General features: G+C 43.1%; 1 protein-coding gene across 5 annotated transcripts in view; it reads left to right on the top strand.

Moving 5' to 3' along the window:
• The first annotated feature begins 254 nt into the window (after positions 1 to 254).
• The window catches only part of GRHL2 (grainyhead like transcription factor 2), a 170,572-nt gene continuing 154,960 nt past the window's right edge, over positions 255 to 15,866 (top strand). For 4 of the 5 annotated variants that reach the window (XR_009490531.1, XR_009490530.1, XM_025001874.2 and 1 more), the window contains exon 1: positions 255 to 618. Coding sequence is in view for 2 of the 5 variants with exons in the window: in XM_025001874.2 (XP_024857642.1) it covers positions 599 to 618 (20 nt within the window). In the remaining 3 variants the exon portion in view is untranslated. The remainder of the gene's footprint in view (positions 619 to 15,866) is intronic. The other variant, XR_009490532.1, reaches the window with a different exon arrangement.

The following is a 15,866-nucleotide window of genomic DNA, read 5'->3' as shown; positions in this document are numbered from 1 at the left end:
AGGCCGGTCCCCGGGAAGAAGGGAAACGTAGCACGAAGTCTGCTCCAAGCACCGACCCTCAGCTCCCACGGCTCGCCGCTGGGCTGCAAGCGTGCCGCCGCTCCACTCAGGTAAACTTCGGAGTGAGTTACCTGCACTTGGAGAAGGGCCTTACCTGAGCGCGCCTCTGCCAATGGCAGCTCACCTGAGGGAGCCCCGCAGCCAATCACCGCGCAGCTCGTCCCTCGGGCTCGTACCCTTTAGTGAAAGAATTCAGCTCCTTGCGAGAAAGTTACCTGTGGCCGCCCAAGTCCGCCACTTTCTGCTCTGTGGCTGCCCATTGCCACGATTCGGGAGGGACTCCGCGCCGCCCGGCCGCCTCCGAGCTCGGGCCCCATGTGAGGGGGCCCCCCCCTTATCCCACCTTTCCGGCTAGGTGAGGGCGCGAGCGGGCGAGCGAGCGAGAGTGGTGAGGGGGGACGGAAAAGCAGAATTACCTGTAGCTCTTGTTCTGCCATCTCGGGCGCTCTCACACACCTTCACCTGCACAGACTTGAAAGTCCAGTTTCACCAGAGGCTGAGGCTCCAGGAAAAGGGGAGCGAGTTCATTGGATCAAACATGTCACAAGAGTCGGACAAGTAAGTGGATCACACGCGCCGGCTGCTGCTACTACCACTTTGGGCTGATGGCAACTGGTTTGTTGTTTTTTTTTTTTAAGTTGCTATTGTTGGGTTTTTTTTTTTTTTTTTTTTTCTTTCTTTTTCTTTTTGGTGTATCCAGACTTTTCCAGATTATGTTTCTACCCTGGTTAAGGGGAGAAACCCTGAAAGAATGTGAATGTTTAATATCCCCTTTGGGCCTTGATAGTAAAAGTAGGTTTTCCTCTTTCCTTCCTCCCTTTACGAATGATCTCAGCCCCGGTCTCCCAGGACGAATCCTTGGATATTGGCAGAGGTTTCGGTAGAAGAGGGCGGGAGGCCTCTTATTCCCCCTCTCTTTTAGTTGCTCCCACCGCTTCGGGCTCCGAGGGCCATTTGGAAAATTCAGCTGCGTTCCTTCGATTTGCCCAAAGGGCCTGCTGGAAAAGCGCGTCTTGGCGGCTTTTGTGTGAGAGCAACAAAGAGCCTTTATCCTGAAAGCAGAAACGGCCATCTTCCCGCACCGGGCCGGACGGTGTGCGTGTGTGCGCCCCCGACGGGAGGCCAGGCGCCGGCCGGCCGGGGTCTCGGGGGCCAGAGGCGCCGAACCCACCCCCTTCCCCGGGCCTCCCCGCCCCTCCTGCCCGCCCCCGCATTGTTTGGTCACCTTACGCAGGTGCCGGAGGACGGGGGCCTTTCGGAAATGAGGGGGATCGATTTGAGGCCAGAGTTTGTGCCACGGTTGGGCGCGAAGGGGCGCGTGCGACTTAGGGAGTCACCCCAGCGTCCGGCCGGCCTCCGCCGCCCCGACGGCCCGGGCGCCGCGCGCTGGAGCCCGCCACCTCGGGCGTGGCTAGCGGGACGGCGCGAGTGCGCCTGGCCTCCCCGGGGGAATGTCGCCTGAAAAGCGGGGAGCCCGGCTTCCCGCGCCTCCTAAGGCCAGCCGGGGGGCGCGTCCGCCCCGTCCGGGACTGGAACAGGAGACGCGCCGGGGCACGGCGGCCGGAGCCGCGGGGCGCCGGGCCCCGGTCCAGTCTCGTCCGGGCGGCCTCCCAGCAGGCCTGGCCCCCGCCTCCGGGCCGGCTTTGTGCAGGCTGGGGGAGGTGGGGCCGAGGGCGGGAGCGAGGGGGAGCCGGAGGTGGGTCCCGCGGCCTTCCCTGGGATTCGGTGGCGACACTCCCTTCCCCCTCCTGTCGGGCGCGTCCCCGGCTGGGAACGGGCTGCGTCCTATTGGAGTGCGTAGGGGCCACCTTCCCGCCTTGCCCGGTAGCTTTATCTCGGCGCTGTGGCCACCCCAAGGAGACCTTTCTCAGGGCGCCTCTCCTGGCCAGGTGGCCCTGGACCTTCTCGGATTGAGGGACCTTGAGGGGGGGAGCGCGAATGCCCCGCGGACCTATCGAGGGATGGAGGGGACTGTCCCTAAAGTTAAGCCCCGGGTAGGGTAGGCGTAGTTAACATCACAGGCTAGCGTATTTTTAAAAAATTAGGTATTAGTACCACTTTACTCATTAGTGAAAAATTAGCTGCTGCGACTATATACACCTGAGGGATGGACCTGGTTGCAAACGACGAGAAGAGGGCGGGAGAAGGGTAGGACTGGGAAAGTGATTGCGTGTATCCTTGTTTCTTCCCCCTAAATTCTCTCTAACCTTTAAGAACTCACTACTCCGAGTTTGAAAACTTCAGTAACCAAAAGCCGAGATGGCAGCAGGGTTGTTTTTTTTTGGTTTGTTTTCATCTTGTCAAAAATGGTCGCAAATCTAGTGTAAGACTTACTGTAATTCCTTAATTAAATCATATAACGTTGGTCGCACCCCTTCGTTTTGTGATACAACGGGACTCGAATTTAGGGTGAAATCAGATGGGCTTATATTTTAGCCGGTTGTACTTAGCACCAATGAAGATAATTTATTTAGTATTGAAGATAAGTTCTAATATAGTCAATAACGTTGTGTTAACTTTGGTGAGGAACAGTAACTGCATTTATTGTGCGGATAATGTCCACAGGCTTCCCAGGTGGCTCAGTGGTAGAGTCCGGGTGCCAATGCAAGAGACTCAGGAGACATGGGTTCAATCCCTAGGTAGGGAAGACCTTCTGAAGCAGGAAATGGCAACCCGCTCCAATTTTCTTGCCTGTAAAATTCTATGGACAGAGGAGCCTGATGGGTAGGCTCCACAGCCCATGGAGTGGCAAAGATACAACTTAGCCACTGAGTGTGCAGTATATAGACATCAAATCACTGTGTTGTGTGCTTGCAACTAATACCATATTGACTGTGAATTATATGTCAATTAAAAATAAATTTGAAGAAATAATAAGTTCAGAACACTAGCAATCTAGTTCACTGTGATACATTACCATATTTCTATGGATAAAACTAGGGTTATGTATACTTATATTTAATGAAAGTAACTTTAATTTAGTCATGGTTTCCAAGACTTCATTTTGTTTCCGGGGAAAAGAAATACTAACAATACCCCAAAGAGATTGTTGAACCCCATTCGCCTCTCTTTGCTGGGACTATGGAGAAATGCTTGACATTAAAAAATGACTTTTGGATCGTTTTTGCAGATTCTAGCCTAGTTTTCTTAATGTTAATATTCTAATGGAGGGCTGTCAGGATGGGTCCAGGTTTTTATGAGCTTGAAGCTTATGCAATTGTGTGTGTTAGGTGGAGTAGGGGTGAGATCTCAAAAGAAAAAAAAAAAAACAAAACCCACACACATGAGCCTGTTTTCTGGCGTTTCCTGCCAGAATAAATGGGGATCCTGAAGCTTGAACTTGATCAGCTTCATGGTAAATCTGTGTAGGAGGCCTGTCTGTATTTTCTGGAACTAACCTAAAAGAATACACACAGGATTTTTTTTTCCTTTCTATAAACCCATCAAAGAGTAGGTAAGCTTTTGGATAGCACAGGAAGATAATTCCAGTCAGCAAGTCTGGACTGAAGTAGCATCATCTTTTTTATAGCTGTGAACTTTTCAGATGCAAACGATCTACTTTTTATGTTCTGCAATGTTGATGCTATCACTATTTAAAACAACGTATTTTTAGGACAGTTTGTACATATTTAAAATTTTTCTACTCCCCCTTTCTAACATTTTATGACGATTTATGGTCTTTGTCAACAAGCATGTATGTTCTAGCAGCAGAGTGATGGATTTAGAAACTCTTACATTACTGCCAAAAAATTCAGAATATATATGATTTATTTGAAACCCACAGGTGTTTTTCATTACCTATATGTGTTTTCTGATTACTTACCATTTGCAACACATTCAGATAAGTATATAGGAGAATAAAAAGATACATAATGTGGGCTATGTCCTCAAGGGACTTTCACAATCCAGCAGAAGATGAGACTTGAACAGATATTATAAAAGTCCCCCTTCTCTCTACCCACCCTACTTTAGCCTTAGGGCAATTACCTTCAGTCATTTGGTGCATTTTATCTAGGGAGTCCAGCCATAATTCTATAAAGAAAAATAAACAAATTTATAGATGCCTTATGTGGGTGGGTAATCTTTCAATTAATGGGGTAAAACATTTTAATTAATCTTTCTACCTAGATAGCATATTGAAAAGCAGAGACATTACTTTGCCAACAAAGGTCCGTCTAGTCAAGGCTATGGTTTTTCCAGTGGTCATGTATGGATGTGAGAGTTGGACTGTGAAGAAAGCTGAGCGCCGAAGAATTGATGCTTTTGAACTGTGGTGTTGGAGAAGACTCTTGAGAGTCCCTTGGACTGCAAGGAGATCCAACCAGTCCGTTCTGAAGGAGATCAACCCTGGGATTTCTTTGGAAGGAATGATGCTAAAGCTGAAACTCCAGTACTTGGCCACCTCATGTGAAGAGTTGACTCATTGGAAAAGACTCTGATGCTGGGAGGGATTGGGGGCAGGAGGAGAAGGGGACGACAGAGGATGAGATGGCTGGATGGCATCACTGACTCGATGGACATGAGTCTGAGTGAACTCTGGGAGTTGGTGATGGACGGGGAGGCCTGGTGTGCTGTGATTCATGGGGTTGCAAAGAGTCGGACACGACTGAGCGACTGAACTGACTGACTGACTGACTGTTTGGTTTTATAAATGTATATGTTTCTATTTGGCTATAGACTTTTTTTTTTGACCATGCCACAGGGCTTGCAGGATCTTAGTTCCCTGACTAGGGATAGAACCTGGGCAAGGGCAGTGACAATGCAGAGTCCTAACCACTGCATTTCGAGGGAATTCCCTAAAATATCTTTTAAAATCACAAACACCAAGTTAACCATATCTTCCTCAAAGCACTAAAAATACCCATTCATTTATTCAACAAATATATCTTGAGTGCCACTATATACTGAACAATGCCATTGATCCTGGCATTGAGATTCATTAGCAAATAGAACAAACTCCCTGCCATCATGGTGCTAGCATTGTAGTGCCAGGAAACAGAGGAAATCTATAAAGAAGTAAATATATAACAATTTAGATGATGATTAATGCTACAAAGGAAAGCAAAGCAGGCTAAAGGGATTGCAAATAATGGGAATTATGTTATATAAGGTGGTCAGGGATGGCCTTTCTGATGAGATGACTTTTGATCAGATGGCTGAAGTGAGGGCTCAAGCACTGAAGATACTTGGGATAAGAGTGTTATAGGCAGATGGGAGAGTAAGTGCAAAGGCCATGAGGTAGGAGAGTGCTTAGCATATTCTAGGATCAGAAAGGAGCCCAGTGTGGGTGAATCAGAGATGTAGACAGACAGCGGTCCCATTAAGTAAACTAACATAATCAACTCCCTACTTAATAGTCCAGACACTTGTACACTCAAAACCAGACAACATTATACTTATAAATGGTCTTGGCAGTCAAGAGGGTAGTAAATAAAGAATTAGCCAATAGCGTCAGTCTTGTTTCTTTCCTCAGATATCACTAGTTTAATGGCTAGAGTCCAGTGTTCATCTTCCCTGCAATGGATTAAATCCTGCACATGTCTTAATTTAGGGATGAAAAAAATGTACACATTCTGGATGACCCCGGGGAATTAGAACTGAAGGAGAGGGACCTGCATGGTATTGCTCTGACATTCCTGTCTAAACCTCTTATTTTAAGCTGCCACTCTTCCTGGCTATCTCAACCCTAAATTGTGTATGTGTGTTAGTCATTTACTTGTGTCCAACTCTTTGTGACCCTCTGGACTGTAGCCTGCCAGGCTCCTCTGTCCGTGGGATTCTCCAGGCAAGAGTACTGGAGTGGATTGCCATTTCCTTCTCAAGGGAATCTTCCTGAGCCATGGACTGAACCCTGGTCTCCTGCATTGCAGGCAGATTCTTTACCATCTGTGCTATAGAGGAGTCTCAACCCTAAATTAACCTCCAGCAAAATAAGGCTTACCCTTTCTCTTGCCATCATTCAATTTCTGCAAACCTGCATCTGTCAGAAAACAGACTGGTCCACTGTGTTCTGAAGTGAGACACTGAAAACAGTGTGCTTTCCTTAGTTTTGCATCTTCAGTGAAATAAACCAATATACAGGCAAAATTAACCTACCTGAAAAATAAGGAACTGCTAGACAATAATACACGGAGAAGGCAATGGCACCCCACTCCAGTATTCTTGCCTGGAAAATCCCATGGACGGAGGAGCCTGGTAGGCTGCAGTCCATGGGGTCGCTAAGAGTCGGACACGACTGAGTGACTTCACTTTCACTTTTCACTGATCTGCATTGGAGAAGGAAATGGCAACCCACTCCAGTGTTCTTGCCTGGAGAATCCCGGGGACGGGGGAGCCTGGTGGGCTGCCGTCTATGGGGTTGCACAGAGTCGGACACGACTGAAGCGACTTAGCTGCAGCAGCAGCAGCAGCAGACAATAATACGAAAGTCTAGATTGATTGGGGAAAAAGGTTGAAGATAATCATGTGTGTGCTTAGTAATAGGAATGTCCGTAGGAATTCTTTAAATCACTGCAAACTCATCTGATTACAAAAATATCACCTGAGGCACTTGGTAAAACTACATTCCATGTGCCCCACCCCAGAGCTGTGGGGAGAGGGGCCAGGGCATCTACATTGGATTATTTAACAAACTAATGCTTTAAGTGAATAATAAATTCAATTCACAAGCAACTTTTCAGGTGTATATTTGCTTATGTGAAATGAAGTCTGTGGGCTTTGTTTTACCTTCAGTATTACTGCTTCTAAATGATTAGCTTCTAACATTTTAACTTGGGTTTAAGAGTTTTTTGGAGAAGGAAATGGCAACCCACTCCAGTATTCTTGCCTGGAAAATCGCATGGCCGGAGGAGCCTGTGTAGGCTACAGTCCATGGGGTCGCAGAGTTGGACATGACTGACTGACTTCTCTTTCTTTCTCTTTTCTAAGAGTTCTTCGTTAAGAGTTCTTAGGCCTTCTCTCAATGTCATTTACTTTCATTGTTTTGCTGAACTGTCCCTTCTGGAAGAATGGGACCCTTTTGACAGGTCATACATTTCCTGATCTGCTAAACACCTTATTTGGAGTGATGTCACCCCACGGGGGCTTCTGCCAGGCCCAGAGCTAAAAGGTCAAGCTCAGATTATAGGCTGGATCTCACTCACTAGGGAGCTGAGTTGGAGTTAGAAGGCCAACCTCATTCTTCCATAATTTCACATTACAGCATAAAATTGGTGTTCATTTTTCTGGGCACAGTTATTTCGTTAAAATTAGGTTCTGTTTTATAGCACAAAGTCAAAGATAACAAGTTCTGATCTGTATGATCTGATGTTGGTCCTTGGTGAAATATTTAATGGGATGGTGGTTGCAGTTTCATTTCTAGGGCTGCTTTAAGTATTTAAGTAGGCTGCTTTAAGATGGTAGCTTTAAGTATTACCTTGATAAGATGGCACTAGGCCCTCTGTTGATCTGTAATTAGATCCTATTTTAAACTGACTGCAGAGACTAGGTCACTCAAATGCACCCAGTGCCATCTGATTTAAAGGAGGATTAAAAGTCAGTGCTAGAGCAGTGCTGAAGTGCTGTATCTAGCAATTTGTACTATATTCTGCAAAATCAAAAAGAGAATTTAGACATATAGCCAAGTAAGTCAAACATACATAGAAACATTTATGCAAAAACACGATCAAAGAACCCCACGAAGTATTTGTTTAAAATCTACAGATACTTTAAACAAGATTATTATTTTGATGTTAGGTTATTAAAACTAGTTGTTAAAAAGTCTTAGGTAACTCAAACAAATGCTTTGGTTCCTCTCTGTGACTTTGATACAACTAGGCATACATTTCAGGTTAAAAAATAAACAATTTGGTTAAATAGTATTTTCCCTCTTATTTCATCCTGAGTCTGACACAGTATTTTTTCCCCCATTTTTCCTTCCTTCCCTCCCTTCCTTCGCTTCTTGGTCTATCTCCTGATGCCACTTTCCTGATTTTTTTTTTCCTTCTATATTACTTGATAGGAATTTACACATGCATATCTTCTGTGCAGAGAGATAAATATGAATCTGATTTTAGACGTTCCTTTAGTCAATGAACTTTGATGTGTTCTTTTAGCCTTGTAACCATCAGCAGACCATCCCTGTTACCTGAGCCAAGAGTTAAGATGATGGCTGTAGATGATGCCACCCTATCTAGTTCAAGTCAACTGAGTTTAACCTTGGGAAATGTTTACTTTTAACTTCTTCTTAGTTTAAGGCAAGCCTTGCCCTAGAGTCCTCACTCATGATCCCTGCCATTCACTTTGGGGTGTGTACACTCTTCCTTTTCAAAAGGTATTCAAGGATTCCTGCTCAATTATAAAAACATTAGGTCTAAGCTGAAATAGGGTAGTGATTGGTTTGGCAAACGTGTCCAGGAAAAATTCCTTAGCGAGCAGCAACAGGCTGAGTAGGAATTTCTGCTTCGGGCCACGAGGATGAGTGGGTTGCTTAGTAACAACAACATATACCTAGGAGTCCCTCAGACAGCTTCACAAGTCTTCAAATTTAGGCCTCCAAAATTCAGGTTCATTCTACCCTCCATGTGCCCTGTGTATTTCCATCCACTAAAGTAGTCCTTGGTTCCATTTTATTTATTTATCCGTCCATCCATCCATCCTATATTCATCCATCACCAGAAAATTACATTTTGTGCCATGTCTTTTAATGGTCTATGGTAAAAAGGACTGGACTATAAAGGGGCAGGTTGGATAGAAACAGACAGTACTACCTTGGGGATTTACCCCCACATCCCACCCCCGTTTATATTGGGAAGAGAATTAAGTGTTTTAGCTTGATGTATTCTGGGGAGTAACGGGATTAAAGTAATATTTTTAAAAACAGCATATTTTGATTTGTTACTTAAAATACCCACCAAACAAACATTTTTTGAGTGCTTTGGAAGGCACTAAAAAAGCTGGTGCATTTCAGCGGATTTTGATGTACATTTTGACAATGTGTCGGGGTTATGGAGATTGACCATGTATTTGAAACGGACATTCAGCAGAAAACCATCACTGCCTGTGGCGATAAAGAGCCTTTATTTTACTTTGTAATGAACAGGGCAGTGAACTTTGTGGGGTGCACTTTTAAAGTGATCTGACTTCACATTCACTCCCAAGGAAATGCTTCCTTTACAAGTGTGAATGCAGATACCCTCCGGAGCAGAAAAGGAAAGCGAGATTCGCCTGTTGCTTCTTTTTATTTTGGTGCCCGCCTTTCTTCCCAACGCTGAATGTATATGTATAACAACCCTCCTCCCCCAGAGTCTCTTTTTTTAAGACTCCTGAGTTTAGATCAAGATTTTAGAAAAGGGGGAAAGGTTGAAGTGAAGGGGAGAAGAATGGAGAAAAGAGAGAAAGAAAAAAGGAACGGAAAGAAACTGCGCTTCAGCCGCTATTGAGCTGCAGGCTTTTCTCAGGCTTTTTCAGTAGATGAGAGAGTTGCTTGTCTCAGCCTGCAGAGCTGGGGTCTAGGAGAAGATGACCAAGTGCTGTTTGTCTTCCTGGGCAACTGATTCTTACTTGACGCCTTGAATCTGAGATCTAGGATGAACCTTCCAGATCTTATAAGTGAACCTTCCAGACCTTCTAGGATGAACCTTCCAGGTCTATGAGTACCCAAGTGTATGATCTGGAGCCAAAAGTTTGGTTTGGAGATAAAAATGCCTTAATTCTTTCTTGAGTGTTGCACACCAGTTGTATGAATTGAAAATCTGAGGTTTTGATTAAAAAATACACTGCTTTTTATGGGTAGGGAGATTGAGAACAGGGGAGGCATTGCCTATTTGCTTCTTAAAATATGAACATGACTGAGGAAATACCTGGTTAAGATTTCGACAGTGTTTCTGCTAGAACACTTTCCTTCCCACACTCACCCCAAATCATTGGTTTTGGTTCTCAGTTCAGTGAGCCTCAGAAAATAACTGCTTTCTGTACTTCTTGGATCTAACTTTTCAAAGAAGCAAGGAACAAAGGTAGCTTTAGCCTCTTTCCTGTATTGCCAGTAAGATAATTAACATAAGATCAGAGGGTTCTTCTTTCATTATTTTTCACCTGTAAAATGAAGTTGAACTAAATGATCTCTGAGGATAATCACTTACTCCAACATTCTGCGAGTTTCATTTTTTCCCTTCCAGAGGGGTCTGGGCTGCTGGCAGCTCACAGAAAGATGATGTTAACAAGATAGGAGAGGACCCAGCACAGTGGGACCTGCTTCTGTTCCCATGCCCTCCCCCACTCAATCATTTTATTTTAGCAAAATAAAAGGTGGTTTAAGATGACAAACAGACTTCTGGCAGTCAGGAGAAATTCAGAGGGCCACGCGGAATTCAGCAGGGCAGCTAGGCTGTGAGATCAATGGTTTACCGAGTGGATCCCTGAACAGCCTCACTGGTCTGGTAGATAAAGGTACAGGAGAATCAGATAAAAAGCGCTGGTAGTTTCTCGAAGAACTCTCTTGCCAGAGAGCGCCCAGGAAGTGGTGTATTCTGCGCAGGCTCGTGGAGTGAGAGGTAATGTTGGAATGCACGGGACACTGAATAAAATTTAGTAAATTGCAAACAGCAGCAAAAAGGACAAAGGATTCTCCTCTTTGCTCTTCCTGCCCTTTCCTCTCCTCCCCATATTCCTCCTCCCTCACCCCTCCTCCCCCTTCTCCCCCCCAACTTCCTGATTCCTCCTCCTCTTAATAAGACATAATTCAGGGAAACCCATTGTCAACCAGATTGCCAAACCAGTGGTTTGATAAGAGTTCAGAAGAGGTATTAAATAATATAAGGACAAGAATAGCACCTGCAGTTTCTCCTCGATTATAAGACAATATATTATTTCACTCCAGGGCACACAAATGACTATTCGTTTAGGTCAGGAATAAAATCTCCTTTTCTGGTATTCTGTTGTGTTCTAAGATTTAAAAGTCTCTGAAGTTCGTTTTCTCTGAAGCCAGTATTGGTACCTAGACAAAATGGACTATAGGCCCTGGAAGGTTCTCAGGGTGGGAGACTTCTGATAGGTTATAAAGCCCTGTAAATACATTTATGCTTCTTGTGCAGACCACGGTTTTTAGCTGCTTTGGCATCTTGGTGGCTAGTTTTAAAACTATGTCTATCTTATACATAGTTTTGAAAACATTTTTCAAAAGGACACATGTCACAATGGAAATATGGTCCATAACCATGAGTAGACAGTTCACAAAAGCTACAAGTAGTTAATAAGCAGATGAAATACTATTTAGTTTATTAATAATCCAAGAAGTACAGATGATAAAACAGGGAAGCTCGAGGTTTCCCTGTCAAATGGGCCAACATTAACAAAATTGGGTTTGAGTAAAATACATTTCTAGGAGGATTCTAAATTATTACAAACTTTCTGGAAGACAGTTTGGTTAAAGTGGTTGAAATGGGCCTATCTTTTGACATCTGAACTTCAGTTTTAGGGCTTTATTTTAAAGAAGTAATCAAAGATATTAATTGTAGAAATATTTAAAAAGAAATATTTTCCTGAAAAATCAGGAAAGCTCTAAGTGTCCAGCTACAGAAGATTGGTTTAAATCCTCTGGTAAATCACTGTTCAGTGAGATGATGGAGAACTCTGCAAGCATTATAAATCATATTATGGAAAAATATTTAATAACAGGGAAAAAAATGTCATGGTGTATTATGTTAGAATGTTTACAGGGATAGAAAACAAAAAACTATAGTAATACAACCACAATAGGTTAACAGTAGTTTGCTCTCTGCATGGAGAAATTACAGACACTTCCGTGTCTTATTTGTGCTTCTCTGTACTTTTCTAGTTTGCAGAAGTGAGCTTGTACTGTTTTTGTAATTAAAGAGAACCATTTAAAGGTTCTTTCTAAAGAATAGTCATTTGGCCATGCAGATGTGTAAAAATAGCACACACGTACCCTAAATAAAAGGGAGAGAGAGTCAGCTTGCTTAGTTGTTCCAGGTAGAATTCATCCGCTCCCTCCCTCCTATCCAAGCATGCCATTCTACTCATCACTGCTGGAACACCACGTGTGTCTTTTGCACTATGCCTCACTCACCTGGACACTTTTGGGTTGGTCTCAACAACTCTGTCTCTTTGGGTTGGCCCAGTTATCAAGTCCAACTATTTTTCAAAACAGCACAAATAGGTGTGGGAGTTTCCAACCTCTGTGTAACTTGGAGCTGGGGGGGTCGAGGGTGACTAAGTCGAAGAGAAACGTTTTCATCTACTCAGTAGGCTGCCTGCGCGCCTGCGCAGTTTCCCTTGGAGAAAATTCTCTGTAGGCGGGGCTGCCTTCCAGGCCTTCTCAGACCTCACCTGAGTGCGTGTTCTTGGGAACGACTCGGTGGTGGGTCCAGTTGTGTTTAATCTTTTGCAGGAATAAAGAGAACCTGGAATATGACTTCCTTTGAAACAAAAGGTAGATGTAGGCACGGTTGAGTTTTTATTAATTTTTTTTTTTAACAGCTACTTATTTTTTCCATAACATAGACTTGCTTTTTCCCTGGAGGGCCCAGCCTGTGACTCATCTACCTGCTTCTACAAGCTGGTTCATAGATCATGCCAGACGCGAGCTGGAGTCTGTTAGTTAAGCTGTGGAGAGATTGCATCACTGGATTTCCTGCAGGCGTCTTTCAGGGTGGTTTTGTCGCAAATGTGAAGTTATTTACTTAACATGTCCAAGGAGCATCCACAGCAGGGAACAAAAAGTACACGAGGTGAACTTGAGGGAGAAAGTGGCCTCACAGAATCACTCAAGTTGCCAAAAATGTGTCAGGAAAAAATCAGGGGTGGTGGGGTGGTGGTGGGGAGTGGGGGTTGGAGAGGGTGAGGTTTAAAAAAAAAATGTTAAGAAACGTTGCCTTTGTGAACAAAACCTAAGCAACGTTAGCTTGTGGGAATCAACATGGTTTTATGACACAGGAACTCTAAGATATATACTTCTTGGTTGTGGATTCCACAGTGAAATATGCAGTTGTTCCTTTCTCTCCCACCCCAGCCTGGCTTCCCCTTGCCCGTACTTTTCTTCTCGTATTGCAGAAATTCATCAGGTCTTAAATACTATACCTTACATTTTCAAAAATCATATCTTCTTTGGACGTTGGAAGTCTAAAGGTGCACATCCTTGTAGGTCTTGTGAGGGGAGATAAAGAAAGGCTACTTTTTTATCCTGTGTTTATCTTCAGTTTTCAGTAAACATCGTAAAAGGTGTGGTTTGTATTCAGCCACACAAAACCACAAATTTGCTTGTTGAGCTTGCCCACAAATCTTGGGACACAGTTCATTTATCATTTCTAGTATCCTGAAGTTGAATTGACCAGTGGTTGTAGCTGTTTCTCTTCTCTTTTCCTCATTTAAATCACCCACACACATGCTACTTTTTGATTTCCTGGTCCTTCTTAAACAATGAAATGCCTGTGTGGTCAATACCGAGGACACATTTAATTGCAAATTGGGAGTTTTCCTCTTGCAGCATAACCCATGGTTAGCCAGGTGAACTGAATTGAACATGCTATGCTGAGCTTTCAGGACTAACCAGATTTTACTATTTTTGTGCTAGATATTCCTGGAATATGGAAGACATTATAATGTTTTTATGGTTCTCAGACTTCTTTTTTATTGTACTTAGTATTTGATGGATTATTTTTTAAATCACTGTTTGAAGTATTTCTGAATGGCCTACCTCACTGCTTTCAATGCTATGGTGCGGGCTGACTTTTGCTGCAACTATTTTATGGTACGGTTTTGTATTTGTAGTGTGTTTTCTTTTTAAAGCATCATATCTTGAGGCCTTTTTTTATGATTATGAAGATAATATAAGTTACAAGTAAAAAAAACTGAAAACTAGAGAAAGATATAGAGAAGAGAAGCCACTCATAATTCCTGGGCCCTGACACTTCATATGGGATTCCCTAGCAGCTCTGTGGTAAAGAATCTGCCTGCCAGTCTGAGGTTGACGAGTTGTGGGTTTGAGTCCTGGATTGGGAAGATCCCTTGGAGAAGGAAATGGCAACCCACTCCATTACTCTTGCCTGGGAAATCCCATGGTCAGAGAAGCCTGGCAGGCTACAGTCCATGGGGTTGCAAGAGTCAGACACGACTTAGCGACTAAACGACAGCAACACGTCATATATTTTCTTGCAGTATCTAACAAGTGCATGCACATGCTGCTGCTGAGGCTGCTGCTAAGTCGCTTCAGTTGTGTCCAACTCTGTGCGACCCCATGGACTGCAGCCTACCAGGCTTCTCTGTCCATGGGATTCTCCAGGCAAGAACACTGGAGTGGGTTGCCCTTTCCTTCTCCAATGCATGAAAGTGAAAAGTGAAAGTGAAGACGCTCAGTCGTATCTGACTCTTAGTGACCCCATGGACTGCAGCCTACCAGGCTTCTCCGTCCATGGGATTTTCCAGGCAAGAGTACTGGAGTGGGATGGCATTGCCTTCTCCCACATGCACATGAATATGATTATAAAAGTATACAAATTATGATCTCCCATTTTTATATCATTCATGCTGTTCTGAGTTTTCTACTCAACGCTATAATTATTGGTGTTTTATTAGTCTCTGAAGTATTCTTCTATATATCACTTAAAGATGAAATTTATCATCTCTTATTTTTTAATATTTAGGTTGTTTTGCTTTTTCATTATTATAAATCATGATTGTATATAAATCTTTGTATCTCTGGTTATTACTTTAGAATAGTCTTCCGAGAGTACAAGAACAAAAGATAAAACATTTTTAGGTTCTTGATTCATACTTTGAAAATGACTAGTAGATAGGTTGTAAACATTTATGTTTTCTGCCAACAGTGTTTGAGTGTGTCTTTCTCACATCTTGTCACCAGTATATGATAATTATAATTTTTTTTGGTCAACTTGAAAAGCAAAAAAAAGGTACAGTTTTGTTTTAGATTGCAGTCTCACAATTAATGAGGTTAAACGTTTTCTCAGATGTTTGTTGATCATTTAAATTTCTTCTTTTACCAAAGTTCCTGCTCTTGCCCTGGCTGCTTACTACATATGGGTGTTTTGTTGTGTCCTGGTTGAGGGGACCTTGGGGCTGAGAGTCAGCTATGCTTCCCCTTGGCTGCTGCCCAGGGAAAATAGTGCCTTCCTACATCTGTACAAATGCAACATATGCATTAGAAGTGGGCTGTTCTTAATTTTCACTTTTTTTTTTTTTAATTGGGATGCTGATATTTTTATGACTGATTTGTGAGAGCTTTTTTGTTGTTGTTTAGTCACTAAGTCGTGTCCACCCAGGGATGGACTGTAGCCCATCAGGCTCCACTGTCCATGGATTGTCCAGGCAAGAAAACTGGAGTGGGTTGCCATTTCCTTCTCAGGAGATCTTCCCCACCCAATGATCGAAACCTTGATTGTTGCATTGCCAGGCGGGTTCCTTATCATTGAGCCACTTTTACACACCTAAAATGATTAACTCTTTCGTCAAAATTCTGCTTATAATTTTCTCAAATTTTTGATTATCATTTAATTTCACGATTTAAAAAATGTTTGAAGCTTTAAATTTTTTGATGTCAAATATATTATTCTTGTTTTTTCAAATATATTATCTTATGTGTGAGAGTGCTTTCAGGGCTTTCAAATGTAGAGAGTTTGAGATCAACATTTATGGATTTGGCTCATTAAATTTTTTTCTTTTATTTTAGCCTTATTTTTAAGGTTCTTTAAAAGACCCTTTAAAGATGATTAATTCATACTTAATTTTCGAAAACATTAGCGAATGCAACTACTCTCCAAACTACCACTCAAAGATGTTAATAGTAACATTGCTAA

This window comes from Bos taurus, chromosome 14, assembly GCF_002263795.3.
Source record: "Bos taurus isolate L1 Dominette 01449 registration number 42190680 breed Hereford chromosome 14, ARS-UCD2.0, whole genome shotgun sequence".
Lineage (NCBI taxonomy): Eukaryota > Metazoa > Chordata > Mammalia > Artiodactyla > Bovidae > Bos > Bos taurus.
This window is presented reverse-complemented; position numbering and strand designations above follow the sequence as displayed.